The sequence below is a fragment of the Dermacentor albipictus genome, chromosome 3 (assembly GCF_038994185.2).
Source record: "Dermacentor albipictus isolate Rhodes 1998 colony chromosome 3, USDA_Dalb.pri_finalv2, whole genome shotgun sequence".
Lineage (NCBI taxonomy): Eukaryota > Metazoa > Arthropoda > Arachnida > Ixodida > Ixodidae > Dermacentor > Dermacentor albipictus.
The window spans coordinates 155311916-155336776 of record NC_091823.1 but is presented as its reverse complement, the minus strand read 5'-3'; the positions used below and the strand labels follow the sequence as shown (position 1 = coordinate 155336776).

Below are 24861 nucleotides of genomic sequence, written 5' to 3'. Positions count from 1 at the left end.
AATAAAACACACTAACGCAATGTCAGCGTGTTTTTTTTTTGCTTTACTTCGCACCGAAGCAAAAGAGATGTGTTTCGACTTCGTCTGCTTGTTCACACGGCCGTCCGGTCAAGTGCGCAGGTACCGAAACTATGCCATTTTCTACTCGTTCCATGGTGTGATCATGCTCTGCGATCTGCTTGTTCTGCTCAGTATTCGTGTAGCACTGAATTATACCACTAGTCATGTGTTGTGCGAGCAGCGCTCAATATCGCGTTCTGCGCGTACGAGACAACAGCTCGCGCGCAACGTCGCCAGTGGAAGCGCCCATCGCCGAAAAAAGAAAGCGAGAAAAAAAAAAGATTGAAGGCGAGGCCCGTGACGCATGCGTCACGCCATCCTCGAGGTCCGACGTGGGAGAACGCAAGGAAGGAATTTCGCTGGCATAGGCTAGACGGGGCGCGTGGAGAGGGAGTCTCGCTATGCGGTGGAGCCCGCCTGCTGAAATCGTGGGTTCGCGGCACTGAAATATTTCTATCTCTGCTATTGTTCAGCCGACTTGACCAATTTTTGCGGAAGAACGCTCCCTAGAGGACACGTAACAACGCCCAGCGTGTAACCAAAATTTGCTATGGGGCCTGGTGAGAGCGAATGAAAGTAGAAAACGATAGCTGTTCTCAAACCTGGCACATATCTAAGTTGTCTGGCAAGGATCTTTAGGAGGAGCGTAGTGGGGCATATTCCATGCCATTACAGGTGTTACACGGCATCATGGCTAAGCATTTAAGGGAGCCAGAAAGTTTGGTGCAGCCGCGTATGCCGCGTCCGCAGTAATCGTAGCCGAGGGCGCTAAGCTGAAGCGCAACGTTAAGCCTTGCTATCGCAGCCAGTGCTTAATCGCTTAGGCGAAACTCCCAGATTTATTTTTGTTTTCTGTAACTAGAACGCTAAATCTGATTACTTTATTTTTTTACATTTCAAAGCAAAGGCTATGTTTTAGTGACTTTTGAAAGCGGATATCTGATTTTCGCTGTTCATATTTTTGTAAGAATCTTGGAAAATCAAAAATTAAATAAAGCTGAATTATCGAGTTTATAGCTCGGTAACTAAGCAATAAAAAAAAGATACCACAGTTTTTCAACTTGCAGCTAATCATGCACCTAAAGCTCAAGATATAGTGGTTTCATACGTGGCTTCTAAGAGCGCCACTAACATGTATGTAGGACATTTGCGAAACCCTTGCACATATAGCCACAAATGCACCCAATATTCATCATCATCAACAGCCCAGTTACGCCCACTGCAGGGCAAAGGCCTCTCCCATACCTCTCCAACTACCCCGGTCATGTACTAATTGTGACCATGTTGTCCCTGCAAACGTCTTAACGTCATCCGCCCACCTAACTTTCTGCCACCCCCTGCTACGCTTCCATTCCCTTGGAATGCAGTCCGTAACCCTTAATGACCATCGGTTATCTTCCCTCCTCATTACATGTCCGGCCCATGCCCACTTCTTTTTCTTGATTTCAACTAAGATGTCATTTACCCGCGTTTGTTGCCTCACCCAATGTGCTCTTTTCTTATCCCTTAACGTTACACCCATCATTCTTCTTTCCACAGCTCGTTGCGTCGTCCTCAAATTCAGCAGAACCCTTTTCGTAAGCCTCCAGGTTTCTGCCCCATATGTGAGTACTGGTAACACACAGCTGTTATACACTTTCCTTTTGAGGGATACTGGCAACCTGCTCTTCATGATTTGAGAATGCCTGCCAAACGCCCCCCCCAGCCCTTTCTTATTCGTCTGGTTATTTCAGTCTCATGATCCGGATCCGTGGTCACTACCTGCCCTAAGTAGTTGTATTCCCTTACCACTTCCAGTGCCTCGCTACCTATCGTAAACTGCTGTTCTCTTCCGAGACTGTTAAACATTACCTTAGTTTTCTGCAGATTAATTTTCAGGCCCACCCTTCTGCTTTGCCTCTCCAGGTCAGTGAGCATGCATTGCAATTGGTCTCCTGAGTTACTAAGCAAGGCAATGTCATCAGCGAATCGCAAGTTGCTAAGGTATTCTCCATCAACTTTTATCCCCCATTCTACACAGTCCAGGTCTCTGAATACCTCCTGTAAACATGCTGTGAATAGCATTGGAGAGATCGTATCTGCCTGTCTGACGATTTTCTTTATTGGGATTTTGTTGCTTTCTTTGTGGAGGACTACGGTGGCTGTGGAGCCGCTATAGATATCTTTCAGTATTTTTACATATGGCTCATCTACACCCTGATTCCGTAATGCCTCCATGACTGCTGAGGTTTCGACTGAATCAAACACTTTCTCGTAGTCAATTAAAGCTATATAAAAGGCTTTGTTATATTCTGCACATTTCTCTATCACTTCATTGATAGTGTGAATATGGTCTATTGTTGAGTAGGCTTTACGGAATCCTGCCTGGTCCTTTGGTTGGCAGAAGTCTAAGGTGTTCCTGATTCTATTTGGGATTACCTTAGTAGATACTTTGTAGGCAACGGACAGTAAGCTGATCGGTCAATAATTTTTCAAGTCTTTGGCGTCCCCTTTCTTATGGATTAGGATTATGTTAGCGTTCTTCCAAGATTCCGGTACGCTCGAGGTTATGAGGCATTGCGTATACAGGATGGCCAGTTTCTCTAGAACAATCTGACCACCATCCTTCAACGAATCTGTTGTTACCTGATCCTCCCCAGCTGCCTATCCCTTTTGCATAGCTCCTAAGGCTTTCTTTACTTCTTCCGGCGTTACCTGTGGGATTTTGAATTCCTCCAGGCTATTCTCTCTTCTATTATCGTCGTGGGTGCCACTGGTACTGTATAAATCTCTATAGTACTCCTCAGCCACTTGAACTATCTCATCCATATTAATAACGATATTGCCGGCTTTGTCTCTTAACGCACAGATCTGATTCTTGCCTATTCCTAGTTTCTTCTTCACTGTTTTTAGGCTTCCTCCGTTCCTGATAGCCTGTTCAATTCTATCCATATTATAGTTCCTGATGTCCGCTGTCTTACGCTTGTTGATTAACTTAGAAAGTTCTGCCAGTTCTATTCTAGTTGTAGGGTTAGAGGCTTTCATACATTGGCGTTTCTTGATCAGATCTTTCGTCTCCTGCGATAGTTTACTGGTTTCCTGTCTAACGGCGTTACCTCCGACTTCTATTGCGCACTCCTTAAAGGGACACTAAAGCCAAACAATCAATCAGTTTAGGCTAATGAAGCATTCTTTGAGAACCCTGCAGGCAGTCATTTCAAAAAAATAGTTTGATCATTAGATGAGAAAATGAAGGTCCAAGTATCAGTATTTGAATTTCGCGCCTAAACCCCAACGCCGGTGCGTCAGCGTGACGTCAGGGATTCCAAATTATGTTTTGGCATTTGGGCCGCGTTGGCTGAATAACGGTTCCCGAAACTGGTCAAGTTTAATATTTTGTTCCTTTAAAACGCAATGTAGTCAACCTGTACCGCTATATATGATTAGTAGGCCCTAGAAGACACCATCAAACTCCATGACGTCACAGCCACCAGGTGCGGGAACCTAAGTAGGCGTCGCCACCCGTATTTCGTTCTTGCGCTTTTTCTGGCTCACCAAACGTCTTATCGTTGTAAGAGTGGTGTTTTTGGTGGGGTAGAACGGTAATTTACTGATGCACAAGAAATCATCTTTCACTTTAGTGTCCCTATAATGATGCCCATGAGATTGTCGTCCATTGCTTCAACACTAGGGTCATCTTCCTGAGTTAAAGCTGAATACCTGTTCTGTAGCTTGATCCGGAATTCCTCTAGTTTCCCTCTTACCGCTAACTCATTGATTGGCTTCTTGTGTATCAGTTTCTTCCACTCCTTCCTCAAGTCTAGCCTAATTCGAGTTCTTACCATCCTATGGTCACTGCAGCGTACCTTGCCGAGCATGTCTACATCTTGTATGATGCCAGGGTTCGCGCAGAGTATAAAGGCGATTTCATTTCTAGTCCCACCATTCGGGCTCCTCCACGTCCACTTTCGACTAACCCGCTTGCGGAAAAAGGTATTCATTATCCGCATATTATTCTGTTCTGCAAACTATACTAATAACTCTCCTCTGCTATTCCTAGAGCCTATGCCATATTCCCCTACGGACTTGTCTCCAGCCTGCTTCTTGCCTACCCTGGCATTGAAGTCGCCCTCAGTATAGTGTATTTTGTTTTGACTTTACCCATCGCCAATTCCACCTCTTCATAAAAGCTTTCGACTTCCTGGTCATCATGGCTGCATGGGGGGCAGAGACTTGTACCACCTTCAATTTGTACCTCTTATTAAGTTTCACAAGACCTGCCACCCTCTCGTTAATGCTATAGAATTCTTGTATGTTACCAGCTATTTCCTTATTAATCAGGAATCCGACTCCTAGTTCTCGTCTCTCCGCTAAGCCCCGGTAGCACAGTACGTGCCCGCTTTTTTAGCACTGTATATGCTTCTTTTGTCCTCCTAACCTCACTGAGCCCGAATATACCCCATTTACTACCCTCTGATTCCTCCGATAACACTGCTATACTCGCCTCACTAGATAACGTTCTAACGTTAAACGTTGCCAGGTTCAGATTCCAATATTCAGCAAGTATTAAATAACGTTTGTCCGCTTTAATTATTTCCTCTAACGGGTGCTCTTTAGCGAATTGGGAATCTGTTCTTAATGTCGAGTTGCGGATTTGTATATTTCGTACTTTTTTTCAGGGTTGGCGACTTTGAGCAAATTCTGTAATACAATTCAGGAGCGAAATAAATATTTCTTTTGCGACAGTAATAAAAAGGTATTATTTTGTCTCAAATGCAGCAAATGTTTTAAAATCGACCGAGTTGTTATATTAAAACATCACTGCGTTTGACACGTACTTGAATAAGTGCCACCAGAGCGTGGGCCCGAGTTCAAGCTTTCCCTTAACGAAGACCTACCCCGTAGCAGAATGTTTATTTTTTGTTACGTGCGTATCAAGGTAGTCTGAGTGTATGGCAGCCTCTGTAAACTGTGTGATTACAGTTCAGTTGCAATGTTCGTGCTTGTTCATTCCAACGCCTTTGCACGGATCTGCCTGTGTTGTAATATTTTCAGTTCGAATGCACGTGATAAGCATCTAGATGAAAGTTGTGTTGGCACGTTCAGTGAGACCGTCGGTGTGTCGGTAGTACGAAACGACGCAAATGATGAAACTCGGACACTGAAAGAAGGATCAGGTTTTTGACGACACCGGCATCGACCTGGTGGCCATGAGCATTAACGATAGCACTACTGGGGAGAGGGGGGCGATGACGCAAAATGAATAAAGTCACAATTAAGTGCAAGACGTCACCAGTTTTACCACAGGTATAGACGCATTTTCGACATATAAAGCCAGGTGGAGAACGATTTAGTTCTAGCCGTTGTACTGACGAATTGCGGTAGGGGACTGATCAGGTCGACGTCAAACATCAGAAACGGCTAACGAGAGGTGGCGCAGTGTAAAACAGCACTTAAGGCAATGAACTAGTCAGAAGCTTGTGTCATTCACTGTCCTCGTGGTTGGCAAGGAGTGTAGCCGTCTACGAAGATTTCGAGCCAGTAGAACTGTGACGGCTTTCGCTAACAAATGCGTGCGCATATCGAACAATCGTGTTTGGGGAGCATATCGCGTCGGAACACTCATCAAACAGACAAAAAAGTAGATAGCTTGGAGTAATCTTGCTTTTGGAGGAGGCGATCTGGTGCAAGAAAGCTGCGTTGATCATGCGCTTCGGAAATTACTATGAAAGCAAGGCATCTAATTGTGGTCGTTGCGTTAATGTGCGTGAAAAGTAGCAACGCTGGGAAACGGTGTTAGGAATAACAAGAAATTCGTTGAAATTGTGGGCCTCACATTCGGTGGTCAGGTGCGGAAGCCGCTAAAGACAATCATGGTGAGCTTGGCGGTGGCCACTATTGTAACACACTTGAAAATCAGATTTCCGGAACCTCTTTCGCATCAAAGTAGACAGCTGGATGGACCCTTCAGCATGCCTACAAGAGCGAATGGTTGTTGGTGACCGTTGCGAAATGACGACGGCATGTCCGCGGGAAAAACATTAAGAATGACTACAGCAGAAACATGTGGATGGCAAAATTACGGCAAATGAAACACTATGGCGTGGTCCGGGAGGGGCATTCGAAGGCTGTCAATTCACGCGTAGCACCACTGCTCCCACATGAAAAAAAAAATTGGGCAGTCCTGCATAAGACAGATGTAGCGAAGAGTTTTTAGAAGAGACGCTAGTGGGTTCAGCGCTACTGGCTCTAAACGCTAGTGGGTCGAGCGCTCCTGCTCAGCAACGGCTCTCGTGCTTGAAAGCTCTGACTGCCCTGCCCGTCGACGTTGCGCTGCTCCCGAGCTCTGCCAAATAAACACCTTTAGAATTGGTGGAGTGTGCGGGGTAACCTCAGACGATCATCCTGGAACTCCGGTCCCGTACCATACCATCTACCATGCCCCAAGACGCCTCCCAGCAAACGCCTCCTCCTGCGCCCACTGCGTGTCCCGGGGTGCCTCGTCATCGCGACCCTCCTATCTACACTGGAGCGGATGACACTGACGTGGACGAATGGCTCACGGCGTACGACAGAGTAGGCGACCATAACAAGTGGGATGAAGCAGCCAAATTGAGCCATGTACTGTTCTACCTCGCTGGAGTGGCCAGCCTGTGGTATAACAACCACCAAGCAGAGTTCCAGACATGGTCGGAATTTAAGACTTCCCTCGCCGATGTGTTTGGGCGCCCTGCTGTTCGCAAGCTGCGTGCCGAGCAACGTTTGCGAGAACGAGCTCAACAGCCAGGCGAAACGTTCACCAGCTATATCGAAGATGTCCTGGATCTATGCAGGAAAGTCGATTCGACCATGGCGGAGTCTGATCGCATCCGAAACATACTGAAGGGCATAGAAGACGACGCCTTTAACATGTTGCTGGCCAAAAGTCCACGCTCTGTGGCTGAAATTGTCACACTGTGCCAGAGCTATGAAGAACTCCGCAGGCAGCGGTCACTGACCCGTCGATCTCTACCACGTGACGAACACCTCGCTGGTTTGTCTGCCATGTCCAACCAGGCAGCGTTGCTCGCAGAAATGAAGGCGTTCGTCCGCGAGGAAGTTGCCCGGCAACTCTCGTTGATGGATTTTGCACAGCCGCATTCGGTACACGCGCCTACGCCAAGTTTTGCGCCTCCGCTTCGCCGCGTCATAGCGCAAGAACTGCACGAGGTTTTGCCTGAGCACCACCAGCGTGTTCCTGCGGCTGCGCCTCACAGCTACGCCGAAGTCATGGCCAGGCCCAAACAGATGCCGACGGCTGTGCCACTCAGCTACGCGGAAGTCGTCACCCAGCCTCAACAACTCCCTCAACGGGGACCTCTCACGTACGCCGAAGTCCTCGCTATGCCCCGACAACAGCCGGCTATGCAATCACTTCACCAGGCGCCACGTCCAACGCGTCCTTCCACATGGATGGGACCTCCCGCAACGACTCGGTGGCGTACAGCGGACAATCGACCAATATGTTTTGCGTGCGGCTATGCAGGCCACGTCGCACGCTACTGTAGTCGCGTGCAGTCGCCTAGCGCTACACCTTATGGGCCAAGTTCTATGGCGAGTTCTCCGCGCCCTTATTACGATGACGAACCTCGGGCTGCGTCACCACCATTCCGCCGGTCCGCTAACATCCGCCGCTCAACTTCTCCACGCCGACGCTCCCCATCACCGATGCGGCCTCGTCCCGAAGCTCGGGATGAGGAAAACTAATCGTCGCAGTCCATGAGGCAAGGGCTGCGACGCCGTCGAAACGCGGAAGTCCTCAACGTAGCCCGACCAATGTGATAGACGTGTTAGTTGACGGTGTGCGCACATCTGCCCTCGTGGATACCGGAGCCGCTGTATCAGTTATGGACGCAAAGCTTTGTCGCTTCCTTCGAAAGGTTACGACGCCCATTGGTGGATTCGCCCTCCGCACAGCAGGCGCACATCGTATTCACCCAATTGCGGCGTGCACCGCTCGTGTTCTCATCGAGGACGTTGTATACGCCGTCGAATTTATTGTGATTTCCTCGTGCTCCCACGAAGTTATCCTGGGGTGGGACTTTCTCGCCCGCCACGATGCCGTCATTCATTGCGCACGGGCCGAACTAGAACTGTCGCCGATAGCAGATATGACGCTTGCCGATAATGCTCCTTTTACGAACAAACTACTCGTCAGGCACGACACAAACGTTCCTGCCAACTCGTCAGTGATTGTGTCAATGCAGTGCAGCAGCCTCTCTGACGCCATCGCACTACTTTCTCCGTCGGGCCGCTTTTACACTCGAAAACGTCTGCTGCTGCCTTTTGCGACTGTGAACGTCAAACAGGGCTCCACAGCTATTTTTGTATGTAACCCCTTCTCATACCCTGTGATGCTGCTTCAAGGCGAATGTCTTGGCCACGTAGAAGTGCTCGACGCCGTACAAATTACGGATGTTCCCGAAGACACGTCCTGCGCCAGTTACAACACGCTCGGTTCTCTGTCGACGTCCGACCCTTTGCCCACAGGTGTGTTCGATTCATCTATTGCCGATGGCCTCACCCCACCTCAGCGTTCGCAGCTTCTGCGCATCTTAGAAGAATTTCGTTCTTCTTTTGATGTCGAGCAACCTTCCTTGGGCCGGGCGTCTCCTGTCACGCACCATATTGACACTGGCTCCCAACCACCATTGCGGCAACGACCATATCGCGTCTCTGCGACGGAACGTCGTGTGATTAATGAGCAAGTGGACGATATGCTTCGCCGCGAAGCGATCCGACCCTCGAACAGTCCATGGGCATCCCCTGTCGTCCTTGTTACGAAAAAAGACGGCTCGATACGGTTCTGTGTAGACTATCGCCGCCTCAACAAGATCACTCGCAAAGATGTATACCCGCTGCCGCGAATTGATGACGCCATCGATAGCCTACAAGGAGCAGAATTCTTTTCATCTCTAGATTTACGCTCCGGCTATTGGCAAGTACCCATGGCTGACGTCGATAGGCCGAAGACAGCCTTTGTCACACCCGACGGCCTATACGAATTTAACGTCATGCCGTTTGGACTTTGTAATGCGCCAGCAACTTTTGAACGCATGATGGACACAGTCCTCCGCGGTTTGAAGTGGCACACGTGCTTGTGTTATCTCGACGACGTTGTTGTTTTTGCCTCTGACTTCACCACGCACCTTCAACGCCTACGGCATGTTTTGACTTGCTTAGCGAACGCTGGCCTTCAACTGAACCTAAAGAAGTGCCGATTTGCAGCGCGGCAGCTTATGATACTAGGCTTTGTCGTCTCGAAGGATGGAATCCTCCCCGATCCAGCCAAACTTCGTGCCGTAGCTGAATTTCCTAAACCGACGTCCGTCAAAGAATTGCGCAGTTTTGTAGGTTTGTGTTCCTACTTCCGGCGCTTCATTCGCGATTTCGCCGCCGTCATATCACCCCTGGCGAAGCTCCTTGGCAACAACGGACCTCTCCATTCGTGGTCGTCCGAGTGCGACGAGGCGTTCACTAAGCTCCGTCGTTTGCTGACGTCTCCTCCCATTTTGCGCCACTACGATCCAACGGCACCTATTGAGGTACACACAGATGCCAGCGGTGTTGGCCTCGGCGCTGTCTTAGCACAGCGCAAAGAAGGGTTTCCTGAATATGTTGTGGCATACGCAAGCCGTATGCTTACTAAAGCCGAGACCAATTACACCGTCACGGAAAAAGAATGCCTGGCGATCATCTGGGCGCTTACCAAGTTCCGGCCCTATTTGTATGGTCGCCAATTTGATGTCGTCACGGACCACCATGCACTATGCTGGCTGTCGTCATTGAAGGATCCCTCAGGCCGTCTCGCCCGCTGGGCGCTTCGCTTACAGGATTACGATATCCGCGTACTGTACCGCAACGGACGCCAGCATGCTGATGCTGACGCCCTCTCACGTTCTCCCTTGCCAGACGACAATGCCTGTTGCGCAATATCCCAGCTTGACGTTTCTTCCGTCGACATTGGGACCATCGCTTCTGAGCAGCGCAAGGACCCCTGGATTGCCTCCATCATAGACTGCCTTGCTGATCCGTCATCGCAGCCAACCACTCGTGCATTGCGCCGTCAAGCTCGCCATTTCGCCATTCGCGACGACCTGCTTCATCGACGCAATTACACCTCTGACGGCCGCCAGTGGTTATTAGTTGTACCTCGAAGCCTGCGTTCTGAAATCTGCGCATCGTTCCACTCTGATCCACAGTGTGCGCATTCGGGACTTTTCAAAACCTACCAGCGCCTCCGACGACGCTACTACTGGCGAGGAATGTACAACTACATTCAAAAGTTTGTTCGTTCATGCCCCGACTGCCAGCGCCGAAAATCTTCACCCCACCTCTCGCCAGCTGGCCTGCAGCCTCTACCCTGCCCTACCCAACCGTTCGGGCGCGTTGGCATCGATTTGTATGGACCACTTCCCCTGACGTCGGCTGGTAACCGCTGGGCCATTGTGGCAGTAGATCACCTGACACGATACGCCGAAACCGCCGCTCTCCCCGCAGCTACAGCGCGCGATGTTGCATCATTCCTGCTTCGCCGATTCATTCTGCGGCATGGTCCACCTCAAGAATTGCTCAGCGATCGCGGACGCGTCTTCCTGTCGGAAGTAGTTGAAGCGATTCTCAAAGAGTGCCACGTTGTTCATCGCACGACTACGGCGTACCACCCTCAAACGAATGGCCTCACAGAACGCTTCAACCGTACGCTCGGCGACATGCTTTCAATGTACGTTGCCTCCGACCACACGAACTGGGACGCCATTCTGCCATTCGTCACCTACGCGTATAATACCGCTACGCAGAGCACCACTGGATTTTCACCCTATTTCTTGGTGTATGGTCGACACCCTTCGCACACCATCGACACCATTCTTCCGTACCGGCCGGATGCATCCGAGTACGTCCCTATTTCTGACACGGTCCGATATGCAGAAGACTGCCGTGACCTCGCACGGGCCTTTACTTCCGATGTTCAAGAGCGCCAGAGGAGCACTCGCGGTGACGCCACTGCCACGGTCACCTTCGATCCGGGAGCGCTCGTGTGGCTCTCAGTCCCTTTAACTGCCCCTGGCCTCTCATCAAAACTGGTCCCTAAGTATGAAGGCCCTTATCGTGTTCTCGAACGCGCATCTCCTGTAAACTATGTCATCGAACCAGTTGAGCCATCTGAAGACATGCGCCGCCGGGGACCAGACATTGTCCATGTCGACCGTTTAAAGCCTTACTACGACCCGCTCATCGTGACGAACTGTTAGGTCGCCGGACGGCTCCCTTCTCGCTCCCGGGGGGTGGTTGTAGCGAAGAGTTTTTAGAAGAGACGCTAGTGGGTTCAGCGCTACTGGCTCTAAACGCTAGTGGGTCGAGCGCTCCTGCTCAGCAACGGCTCTCGTGCTTGAAAGCTCTGACTGCCCTGCCCGTCGACGTTGCGCTGCTCCCGAGCTCTGCCAAATAAACACCTTTAGACAGATAACGATTTGGCGTTCAGCTGGAACTCCTTAGACGGCGTTCTATGAACACGCAGGGAAACAGCACGTGATTCAACACCTGATGCGCCTCAGAAACAGCGCACCGGTGGGTCTCGGATTTGCCCCAACACTGGCGTCATGAGCAGCACCGCCATCAGCTTTTTAGGCGAGTTCACGTCAGCGGTGTACAATTAGAGAGATGTCAGCGTTAGCGCGTTTGAACTTCATCGTATGTACAGCGCAATAACGCATGGACGGAAGCGAAGACGACAGGGCAGCCGTCATCGTTTCCGTCTGTGTGTTTTTTTCTCAACATATGGTGAAGCTTGTCCAACTTCGCAAACGTCAGTCCTCTTAAACTTTATTGGTTTGATGTGTACTGTTCATTCGGCTGAAACCTTCGTGCGCACCACAGTACGACGCAGCCGCTCAGCATTAACACCGGTGCTTGCGCCGACAATACTCACGCCTGTAGTAGCAGGCGGGACACGACCTTGGCTCCGCAGCACAGCCGATGAGGCGAGTGTGAGGGTACGTCCAGTGGACTTGGTTGTACTTCCAAGCAAACGCCTTGCACATTTTTCGCGTCTCCGATACGTCCTATTGGCCAAGCCACATGTACGCTTGGCTGCGTGGGCCTGCTCGCGACAGCGCGCCTGCGCATATGCAGATGAGGCGAGGCTCGCACTGCGTAGATACGCGGTGCGAGCGTAGAGGGCAGGCATCCGATTCAGAAAGATTTTATTGCGATAGCAATTATATGGACACTCCAAGCGGATTTTTGCCGTCGGCATCGGCATCGCCGTGATTTTCTGTACAAAGTCGAAGGGCGAGAACGCCGTCTCCGCGCGTCGTATGGTGTATGTGCGAGTGAAAGAACGCAACGGAAGCCGGCGATCATGGCTCAATATAGCACGCGCGAAGGGAGAAAGCGGAGAGCAAACGCGCCGTTTTCCGTCGCGCGAAAGGCGTTGGGGGTATGGAGTGAGGGAGGGTCGAGGTTGTATTCTGGCAGAAACTGCGCATTTCCTGACCTAGAGCAAGGGCAACTGATGGTCGCAGCTCAATCAAGGGCGCCATATATGGAGACAAGCGGGGAGGCTGCGCGGGAGGGTCGGGGGCGGCTTCGACTGCGTCAACCAGTACCCTCTGTACCGCCGCACGCGGTCACGTGCGCCGTATCTTGGAAATGATCTGCAGACGGCTCATACATTTGTGCGCGCTGTGTGCTTTCCGCTCTTGCGTTGAAGCGGTAGACCACACGAAGGTCAGTTCACTTGCTGCTGGTTCCGCGTTGCTGACACCAGCGTTTTGACAACGACTGTCCGCGCTCGTCGACTCTGATGTGTTCAGGTTTGCTCGTGCACGCTGACACAATATGCTTATGAATTCAGTTAGTAAGCGAATGTTTTCAAGTTTGTGCATCGTATAAAACTACTATCCTTCCTTCGTATACAGCCGTGCACTAATTTGCTGTCCCAATTGATGCTTCGTCTGGCGGGCGAAACTGTGAGTTTTTTTTTTTTTTTAAGCGCTGTTCCGATTGGCCATCCGCCTTCATTGAAGATATGTACAGCAGCAGGAATGACTAGCCCGTGTTTTTATGAACACTTTTTGCCGAAGAACATTTAAATGCGATAGCCTTAAGGACCCCATGTCACAGAAAATGTGGTGTCATTTTTGGCGACGTTGTCCATCAGTGAAAAAACATCCCGAACCACGCAGGCCCTCTGCGAGGCGCATAGGCGTTAATGAAGGAAATCAGTAATTCAAAGAAAGAAATGCGTCAGAAAATTTGAAATGTAGGACACACACAACGTCCAGACATGACATCGTTGGATTTTAATTTTAATATATGAGAAAACGCAATTCTGTTACGCGGAAGCTCAAACACAAACTCATTTTCCAGCTGCCGTTTGAGGTCTGACTTTGTAGAAGCGGAACACCCCACTCAGTTCTTAGCAGCACCATGCAGATGTCGCTCGCCTCTGAGCATCCGCATTAGCGGCTCCGACCGATGTTGGGTTTGCCGCCGGCGTTTCCAGAAATAAATAATGGTTACGAAGCTGTAGTTTCAGGGAAGCCCGAGAAGCAGTGGAGTATCTTTGAATGCTGTCGCATTCCTGTCTTAAGGTCTGCGGTCCCTGAGTAAAACTTTAAGGTAGCGACTTCCTTTGAACTTTGCCGCTTTCTCTCTCGCCTTCCGCGCCTCCGGAGAGTCGACCCTCCTATTGGTCGAAATGTCGTGGTCACGTAATAGCGCATGCTTTTTTGGTAAGTAGAAGACGCCGGCTCCATGCCCGGGTATCAAACTCGCGCTTTGGTGGCGGCGGAGTTTTGGCGGAGAGCGTTTCGCTGGCGCTGGCGCCCTTTACGTGTTACGGCGATGCCTAGCCTGTGTTCTGCATTTGGGTGCAACAACCGAGCGGGCTAGGGGAAGAGATTGTTCGTCGTTCCATCCGGAAGAAGCAACGGGGCCCGCCGAAAGATTTCGCTGCACAGGATCGCCCAGGAAAGCTTTGTAAATGCGTGGGACCCACGCCTGTGTGTGGTAAGTGCCATTTATGAGAAGACACTCGTATATTTTCGGAAGATTTGGTGAGAAGCGCGAGCGTCTGCCGCCTTTCATTGCACTTCATAACGTTCAGCATGGTTGAAGATGGAAGCGTTCACTCGCTGCTACACAAGCCGTGCTTCGTGTTGTCTGAGCCTCGCCGTTCACGCTTCTGGTTTGGCAGGCCTTGCTATGATGTCGCGCACATTGCTTGGCGCACTCGTTCCGCTGTAATTGAAACCGTTTCTGGGCTCAGACACGAAGGTTACGCCTCATATGCTAATTCGGCCACGCTGTTCACGCTGCTAGCGGTTCAGGTCTACCTCTGAAGTGACGCGTATTGCTAGACATTTTTTTTTTAATTGGGGTCTGTTGACGAACTCTAGACTAAAGCCACAGTTGTCGTCGTTTGGGCCCACGGTGTTCCTGCTGCTTGCGGTGCAGGTCTAGCTTTTATGTAGCGCGCATCGCTGCGCGTAATTTTGTTTGCGGGGTTGTTACCAAGGTTGAAGGTTACTGTGCCTAGGCACAGTAATAGCAGCAATATTTTGAGTACTCTATATCTGCGCGCATAATAAATCAGTCTCCAGACATCCGCTAAACACAGCCGAAAATATAATGGGCTCAAAGATGTCGTGCAAATCTAAGCCGGTTGAACCATTTTTTAGCGCGGATGGATCTGGTAAAAAAAGCCTCTTAACGACGGGGCACGCTATGACCTAGACCATTTTCAGCGTTCGACATTGACCCCATTGTTATTCCCACGCACATGGTGGACTGACATACCCACAGTTCTTTTTCACATTATTTGTGAACTGTCAGGGTGTATATTTTTCTTCTGCGCCTAGTATCGTTTCTCAAAAAGTCGTACCATACCAAATCTTAGTTTATTCATCTTAGGATCCCTTCACCGAAGGTAAATTTGAAAGCCACATCCTTCGGAATTACGGCATCAAGAAATGAAGGTCCGATGCATTACAAAGCCTTCTTATAGTGCGACTAATCGCGCCTTTGACAGTTTATGGAAGTGGTACACCACCATCGTTTCTTATATAGCCTAGACCCCATGCCTGCATTGTAAAAATGTAAAAGGTAAATATCCACATACAAAGCGCATGCTCTTGGTGGCATGGAAGTTGAAATGAAGCTGATCAAAAGGCGCCGTTTGAGAAAGAACACTCCGTTAGCTCGCTTGAGCACACGAATGCCACCGTTTACACCACAATAGAAATGACGGCAGTGGAAGGGGCTTCGATAAAGTAGTGAAACGTGGATACCGACAGTAATTGGAGTAAGTCATTTATGAAGCTCTCTTGTTGTGAACACAACGACCAAACCCTCCAGGCTGCCGCCACCGTCGGCGCCCGGGAGGAGCCCAGAGAAGGAGGGCGCGGCGGCGTAGGAGGAGGAGAGAAGAGATGTCACTTTTAGATCAACGCGCTTTATTAAGGACGAAGCTTAGGCGATCCCCAACAAGTTTTTTTGTGAGTACCGGCCCTGTTCCTGGCAGGTACGGGTGCTCTACCTGGCTCGGGTCGGCGCGCGCGCCTGCAGCCAAGTCTCGAGTGCTTACGGCACGAGTTCGCCTCTAAAGTCTGCACAATTGCTGCTGCCACAAACTTCAAAATTCTCGCTGCGGCTACCTTTCGTGGGTCCGGTATAACGTCGGGCTTGTTTACAAGGTGACAGAGAACCATTAATTCCTTTGCCGGTGAGGACAGCGCTGAGGCAAAAGACGAAGTGAAGACATCAATAGGCACGATGCCGCTAACTTAGCAAATGATATAATTTTGCGAGAGTCAAACGAGTAAATACACTTGAAAGCTCCATCGTGATCATAAAAACGACGCGCGAGGCAGTCGCGACCAATGATGCCACCGTGTGGCAAGGGTGTGTTGCCACATTCCTATAGTTAGGTTTGCAATTTCCTTCAGAATTAGCAAATTTGACACACCCTTTTGGGTTAATTCTTGTTATTATGTAGGCTTCGAATATTTTCAGTGTAGCTGTTCATTGCTACTACTACACATTTTCGGAATGTGTAGCACTAAACCCGCTGATTCGATGGTGCAGGTTAGGAAGTTTCGTACTATGGGGAACCATGGAGCGCTGGCCAGGAGTCGCTCCTACAGTTATACTGTGCAACTAAAATATGCTGACACTATCCGATGGGGAGGCTGCGAAGATCACACAACATATTTAAGGATAACATACATGCGCATACGTCGACTTTGCATAGCCCGATAGCCAAGATCTGTCCATGGGCATGCGCGGTGCGCTGAGCGCATGCTCTGCTACGTCCTAGCACGTTGGTTCCCTGTTATGTGAGGTACCATGAAAAGTGTGTCTCGGGAGGATCAGTGAACTTGCTGACATGAAATTATTGTACGTGGTACTGAAAACTCTGTCCACCACTCGCTAGGCTGTGTGACACGGCGCAGCTGCTCGCACGCGAAGCTACCGCGCTGTTTGCCCTCATAGGCGGGCTTTGGCGTAAGATGACAACGTAAATGAAAAAAACAGGCTGTAAAATCAGGGCCTTGAAATTGGAGATGTACAGCTTGTGATTGAAGATAGCGTAGCCTTTCCGGAACAGCTATTGCGAATAGTCTGTAATGTGTTGTCTAAGTTCCGGTACGAAATGTATTATCGTGTATTTCTCCTAAACATTAGAGATAAGGCATATAACGGAAACAGTTCAGTCGAGTACGTTTATGTTTATTGCGTGCCTCACCATGAAATGATACCAGATATATATGGGTACATGTAAGTGCATTTTTTACTGCACTCTCTAACGTGTTTGCATTATATGACGCACATATTTATCTTTCATCTGTTACCGCTTTTCAACGGCTAACAAATGTTGCACATTGTCGGTCGCCACTGCACGCATCTGCATGCATCAGAAGTTTCTTCAACGTTACGGATTGTGCTATCGATGGGCTGTTGTCACTGAACCTTTTGTAATCTGAATGTATGCGCGGCGCTAATTGTGCAGTACTGTATGGAAGCGATGCGGGCACCAATGATTGCGATAGGACGTTGGACGGCGCGCTTGACTTCGACGATCACCAACGGCTGTCGCCGCTGTCGTGGTGCTCCGAGGGTCACTTGCTTTTGTGGGCGCAGGTTCGCCCAAGGAGGCGTTCGTTTCGTGGGTTAAGCCACCGCGATGGCTTAGTGGCTATGGTGTTGGGCTGCAAATCACGAGGTCGCGAGATTGAATCCCGGCCATGGCGGCCGCATTTCGAGGGGCGAAATGCGAAAGCACCTGTCTACTTAGATCTGTGGGCGCGTTAAGGAACCCCATGTCATCCTGAGTGCCCCGGTACAGCATGCCACATAATGAGATTGTGGTTTTGGCACGTAGAACCTAATAATGTATTTTTTTATTTTTTTGTTTCCTGATTTACAGTTGTGCTGCTGTGTTCCTCACCGTGACTAAAACGCGACATGTGGTGGAGCTGTTTGTGCGTTCACGTACCGAACACCCCGGCAAAGCCGGCACCCCAACCCAAACCGTAAAGACAACACCAACGCCACCCCGGACCACCGAGCAAGCTGCAGACTACAAAACTTGTCCCCGGGGCACGGATCTTTACCCGAGCAGAGCAGAAAGATCGGCACCATGTCAACAGCCATAATGACAACACCAGCGTCGCCATCAACGCTTGTTGTTGAGCGACCAAGGTAGCCACCTATCTTCCGTGGAGCTTCATCGGAAGACCAGGAGACCTGGCTCGATACGCTCAAGACAGTGTTAACCTACAGCAATGGATCCCTGAGGACAAGCTTCGTCACTTCTATTTTTAACTGGAAGAATCCGCCAGGACTTGCTTCGAAAATGGAGATTCCTCGTTAAAGACTTGGTACCTGTTAGGCAGCGAGTCGCTCAACACTTTCACAAGCGTCGCTGAAAGAGAAAGGGCCGAACTTCTAGTGCAAGCCCGCCTACACACGCAAAGTGCCTCGAGCGGCCAATCGCGCGGCAATTTCGCCTGCATTTGCCAGCTTCTTTCACGCTCGGAAAAACATATTTATGTAGAACGTACTGAGTAACTGAAAGCTGCATAGGGAGTATCTCATGTCGCTCTACAATTTTCTCATTGACACTGTTCTTCGTAATTATAATATTTTAGAAGTTGACTAATTCATTAAGGATGACGATCTAATTAGGAGGAATGCAAAACTAAATAATTGGAGCATCTCCAACTGACGGCAAATAACATTACCTTGGTTCTGTGCAGCTACATGGCTTTCGGATATTTTTCAACTCAGGGTAATGTTAGCTGCGGCACCCTGTATAGAGTGTACGTATTTGCATCCAATGTGTACTCAAATAGCGTGGGAGCACTTCCGCCACTTTTGAAAGTAATACTTTCGGACTGAGAGGTTTGATTCGGCCAGGTCCATTTTCAGATGTTAGATCGCTTTCTACATTTCTGAATTCACAGATTCCCAGGTGTGATGTTTTATCGGAGTGTAATTTGTGCATGCCCACGATTAAGTTCTGAATTTTGAAAGCGGTGTGATTTTTTTTATCTTCCCAGGAGGATGCAGTGCGGCTTATCAGCATGGTGACACCACCCATGAATATGTTTGCCCTCGCAATAAGCTTTCGAATCGACGTTTTTCCAAAGGTTCAACTGTCTCAAATTCGCCAGAATACAACTACGCCTGGCCTGGAACACGTGGGAGGCAGCAGTAATCACATAATTCAAGACTTTAAAGATGTAAGTAAACAAAAAGTTCATAGGTAGGGTACAATTCTGAACTGCAAATGAAAAAAAAAATCATTTATTCCAGTCTACAATGCGTGTGTCCTCTGTAATATCGTGCCATACTTTCTGTCTGACATCAATCTCCTAGTTCTTTATATCTTGCTACTGGCCATAAATGGCAGAGACTGCGTCGGTAACTCGCAACCCGCTCTACTGACATTTTCCCCCTTCCCTTTGCCACCGATGGCACCAGTTAATGCACGGGCGCCGCCGATTTGCTGAGCTAGTGATGGGCTAAGGGTGCCAAGCTGGAAACGGGCGCATTCCAAGAAGGACATTTTAATTACCCCTCGGTCCTCCGACTTCCCTCGGTAAGGGAGAGGAAGGTGTTCAAAACAACCTGTGTGCTGTACACCTCCCTCGACTAAAGTTCTCTAACCTGTGCCGAGCGCAGCTGGGCTAGAGACAGTGTTTTGTGCTCAGGCGCACTGCCGCTGCTCGTTTATTTTGTTCTCATTTGCCATTCGCCCGGCTGTGCTGTTTTTCTTGTTTGTTGTGCTTTACGAGAGTGTGCTTTCCCGCACTTTTGAGACAGCTGGCGAAACTCAAGCCCGTACTTCGAGTTGTCGCGAAAAAGGTAGATTGTGGGGCACGTTCCTTTGGCTTTTTCGCTTATCCGATGAGCCGACCTCCAAAGTTTGATAGCAGGCACGTGAAATTTTTGCCGGTCATTCTGAAGACGCTATAGGCAGCATTTTTCTCATCCGTAGTTTTGGGCACCAATACGAAAGCACTGTCACCAACACGCCGATGAGACAAGCGACGTTGTGTTTACCGGAGAACTGCAGCGCTGAAACGGACATTGGAAAAGACTTGTTCTTGTTTGTTGATGCGCTCGCACGTGTGCAGACTGGACAGGCTCAGGCTGCAGCGCGGTAGAAATTTCGCTTTAATGCGGCAGCATTAGGAATGTGCAACTACAAAAAAGCGTATGCCTCTGGTTTGGCATGCCGGTCACGTTGGTCATATATATATATATATATATATATATATATATATATATATATAGAAACGAGAAGAAAGGGGGTTAACCGAGGGTCCCGATTTTATTAGTCATGTTATAAGAAGCCAACAAACATTGACACCAAGGACAACATAGGGGAAGGAAATTACCTGTGCTTAATAAATGAAATAAAGATACGAAGAATTAATGGAAATTACAGTGGATGAAAAAACAACTTGCCGCAGGTGAGAGCCGAACCCACAACTTTCGCATTTCGCATGCGCTGCTCTACCAATTGAGCTACCGCGGCGCTGTTTTCCCATCCACTTTCTTGGGTATTCATGTGTCCTAGTAGAATCCTGGGAGTGTTCGCCAGTGCCACCACACACAGACCTTGCCGACGAACGTGGGACGTCCTTTTTGCCGTAGGCGTCACGAGAACGTGATCTTTTCGGGTGAAGGCAACTGGTCAATAAACCCACATATGCTACCTGCGAAGCCTGCGAAATGCGAAGGTTGTGGGTTCGGCTCCCACCTGCGGCAAGTTGTTTTTTCATCCACTTTAATTTCCATTAATTCTTCGTTTCTTTATTTCATTTATTAAGCACAGGTAATTTCCCCTATGTTGTCCTTGGTGTCAATGTTTGTTGGCTTCCTATAATATGACTATAATATGACTTCCTAATATGACTATATATATATATATATATATATATATATATATATAGCCGGATATGTATATATATATATATATATATAGCAGACAGAGCAGCAGTCAAGTGACTGATACAAATTAGGGTGAAATCAGGCGCGATATCGACAGCATGTGGTACCAGTTTTGATACTGGTACTGTTACGGGATATATATATATATATATATATATATATATATATATATATCCCGTAACAGTACCAGTATCAAAACTGGTACCACATGCTGTCGATATCGCGCCTGATTTCACCCTAATTTGTATCAGTCACTTGACTGCTGCTCTGTCGTAGCACATAGACATTGAGTCTACACTCAAAAGCAGGTGTACACATGTGCTCACATTCCTCATACACTTTGTGTTGTTAACCAAGACACCACACTCTTTATGTGTGCCATCATCATGCAATGAAAATGCGAATAAGCATCTGTTATATAGAGCTTTTACCAATCATATTTATTTATTTATTTATTTATTTATTTATATGAAAGAACTGAATCCTGGTAAAAGTAACAGGTCTGTTCGTCCAAAACCTTTCTCATCGTGTTAAAGGATTTCACTTAATACGAACTGCAGCAATATGCTATCACTGCAAATTAGAACGACAACTTCCAGCCTAAGAAGTTTTTCTGAAGCTCTACAGCAACTCATACGAGTGAATTATTTCAAACAGCCCGCGTTATATTGTTATGGTATATGCATAGCTGAACTCTCCGGCGTTCCTTTGCTTGCAGAAATCTAATCTGTCGTTCTTTTAGCGTAATCGCGAGATTAAAGAGCACAATTTCCCTCCAAAATATGTAGCCCCTATTACTGACTCAGAGGCATTCATGCACCAACTTCGACAATTCTGAGGCGATAGCAACACTAATCAGAGCTGAAGAGCTATGTGTGTTGCTGGACATTTTGAATCAATTTCGCGTAAATGTCATGTTAATTTTGATGCGTACTTTGGGACAGTGCATAAGGGATGAAGGACGGAGCGAAGAATACAAGACAGGCTCTTTTTCCAGCGTTCGTCCCTTTAGCGCTCTCTGAAATTGTGTACTCGTACGAACTAGCTTGATTGCAGTGCTTGTTTTGATGTGCTCATGACACGACACTTACCTCTCTGTAATAGTGTGAATGGCATTCTTGGTATTGTGCCACCTCTTTCCTTTGAGGCTAGCTAGCTGACTAGCTATTCACTTATCCCACAGAAAATGTGGACTGATCGCGACGTAATGCAGCTTTAAATGTGGGATGTTCACATGGCTATGGGCCACTGGGCATGCGCTGCTCTTCACTGAACCCGCTTGACGCCAAGAGTGGGCGGAGCTCACGGCAGCGCCGCCAGAAAACGCTGGGTGTCCAGAGCGAAGCGCCATAGACGAGCCTGGTTGCTGTAGCCTGGTTGCAGTGTTTCAGCTGTTCCCGTACTTGGATAGTCATCGTAGACGAGGTCTGTTCGATGTTTAGCATGCATAATTTTGATTTCAATATCTCACACTTTGCTCTATATGTTTTTGTCATCATTGCATTGTTATACGGCCATGTTCAGTATTTATTGCCTTCCCGTTATGTGACGTTTCCCGCCCATGTAAAATTTTAAATAAAAGCGCTACACGGGAGTGAATGCAGCAGCTACGTCGACGACAGGTACGAGACCACACATATGACTGAAACGTTTCATTATGCTAGCGTGATTTGTTCATTCGCAGTCTGTTCGAGAGCTACAGGGCTGCCATGGCACGCTAGCGGCTAGCGGGATCGTATTTTTGAAAGCATGTTTCACGGGCGCTTGTTTAATCACACACACGGAAACAAAGACATCTTCTTTTAGATTGTGTTCTAGCACCTGACAATGACATCTGCCCTAAATAGAATAATTAGGATCCTGGCTATTTATGGAGCTCACCTCTGTTAAACGCAACAGAAGTAGTAAAAGAGACATTTAAATAGCGCCACATAAAACCCAGAAAAAGAGCCAGAAGGCAGGACGATGTTTTCTGCATGGATGATATGTGGTTTCCTTGCTGTGTCCTCAGTCGCGTTGTTTAAAGGGGTTTGCAATATGTATGAACGCGTGCAAATGAACACGCTATCCACCTGTAGTAGTCGACGCTTATTACAGCTGATGTTGACTAAATACTCTCGGAACGATTCGCAAAGAAGGCGTGCCTTTTTTCTAACTTGGTGCATAAAGCTGGAACATCTGGCATATGACTGTTTTGTTTTCATGGTACGTTTCGTTGCAGATAATTCACTAGAACATATCGCACTGTGGCAGTGTAGAACCACACTTCATATCATCTGATATTTAACAGGAACTTGGGGCGCTATAACGCAAAACTATTCCAAACTTTTCTATTCAATTCTGCAATCAGCCATTCCCGATTGGTCAAAAACTTTTTTGGACCACCCCGCTTAACCTGTCTGTCAGGCGACGTCATGCAAACCGTGATAGGTCCCCATCTGATACGATGTGTACACGCTGATTATGCATGATTTCATAGAACAAAGGGAAATTAGTTCTTTCTGATTCGACCACTTTTCGCCATTAGCCCTCGGTCTTTGGTCAAAAGTTTTCGGCCTGCACCCACTTCACCTGCCTGTCACGCGACGTCACAAAATCTCAAAAACTCACCGCGTCAAAGTGACGTGTACGCGATAAAGATGCAATAATATACCGAAGAAAACTGACTTTTCTTCGGAATAGCCTTAGGCTGGCCCCATTCTGAAAGGAATAAAGGGTGGATGCCACCGATCGCTCAGGCACTGGCGACTCGCACATGCTGGAGAGCATGGACTTTATTGCGTAGAACAAAACGTTTTGCGTGGCCGTGTAACATTTTCTAGCACTTTCCGCACATTTACGACCTCGTTGTGCCAACTCTTCTTTGCTGAGGATCCGTTTCAGCGTCATTCTTAAGCTTCCGTTGCATGCCGCCGCGATTTTCGATAAACCACCGCAAGCTAAGAGTAAGCAAAAACGGACAAACCGCAGACGCCGGCACCGCCATCTTGATCGGGTTATCAAGTTTCAGTGCAGTGGCTCGGCCCCATTGAATCTCTCTCCACTCGAGCGTGCTCCTCGTCTCTTCTCAGTCAATTATATAAGACAAGCCGCTGAGTGTAGGCCATGTTATTCGTTTTTCAAGCAAACAAAAGTGAGGAGCGAGGAGAGCGTTTGATTGGTCTTTCTAGACCATTCTTTGGGACAACGCACGATGCTTGCGTCGGCAGTTACGCAAATTTGACGTTAGGAGGTAGGAATAAAAACATATTGGAATAATTGTAGGCTATAGGGCGCTTGGACAGCGTGATCTGTCGAAATCGTGAATCTTCTTTCGTTTCAATACTGCCAAAGCAAACCCGCTAGACACAAAAATACACACTCATGGCTTTGGGAAAACGATTAATCATGTGGTCATTCACAGCAATCAGCACAGCTTTTGGAGTGCTGCGTAATTCGCTCAAAAAGTTGTCCACCCACGTTACAAAGCCGAAAGCCCTGAAATACGTGGTGCAAATGGACGCTACGCATGATAGGCTTCTTCAAAGATCTCAGTTTTAGAAAATAAGAATTACATTTGTTCCTTCTGATTTCGCAGGTCTGCGATGAGGGCGTGTACAAAAGCGACATGCAAGGCGTAAACTTCAAGTACTTTCCAGACGGCTGTTGCACTTTCGCCAAATTCACCGATCAATTCCATAGCGGAGTTGCTTCTTTTGAAACGGCTCAATCTATACAGGATAAGGTACGTGATAGCGTAAAAGAATTTTGTGCGCTCTTCATTTCTAAGTTCAGGAAATTCGTGGAAACATTGGTCTGTTCGATAGGAGGACGAAGGTTCTTCGACATTCGAGGGCGCTGGTGTTGTTGAGTAAGTGTTAGCGGGCAGAAGTACAAGTATCTCAGTTCGTCAAACATATGCCATGACTGCTGACATTCTTCATTTAAATAGACTATAAAGGAGAAATAGACACAGCTACATAATGAAAGCTGCCGAACGGCCCTATGAAACTCTGGGACTGTCCTGCATCAAAAATTCTACCTGTATCAACATATTCTGCTAGTTTCCTTTATTTAGTTCTGACACAGGTGAAAGTGTATTGCAATAGCGCTGTAGAAATAATCGATATATGAAAATATCGGTTACAGTCAAAACGATCACTGTGTTTTCAGCGCCTCTTCTGAGTTTATTCGCCGCAATTAGAATGATTTGTCACTTCTCTCAAGGCTACGCCCCACGCGTGTGCTCTGGCCAAATACAGCGATGCTTGATGGTCGTTTTTTGAGGTATACTTTTCTTTCGTTCATGTCGAAGACATTACTTTTGCTTGTCTGAGG

The 24861-nt window shown here is 48.2% G+C and overlaps 1 protein-coding gene across 4 annotated transcripts in view; it reads left to right on the top strand.

Annotated features, from left to right (window-relative positions):
• The window catches only part of LOC135920569 (uncharacterized), a 150842-nt gene that overhangs the window by 103100 nt on the left and 22881 nt on the right, over positions 1 to 24861 (top strand). For 3 of the 4 annotated variants that reach the window (XM_070536197.1, XM_070536200.1, XM_070536198.1), the window contains exons 7-8: positions 18645 to 18827; positions 24122 to 24268. In XM_070536197.1, the coding sequence (XP_070392298.1) occupies positions 18645 to 18827; positions 24122 to 24268 (330 nt within the window). The remainder of the gene's footprint in view (positions 1 to 18644; positions 18828 to 24121; positions 24269 to 24861) is intronic. The other variant, XM_070536199.1, reaches the window with a different exon arrangement.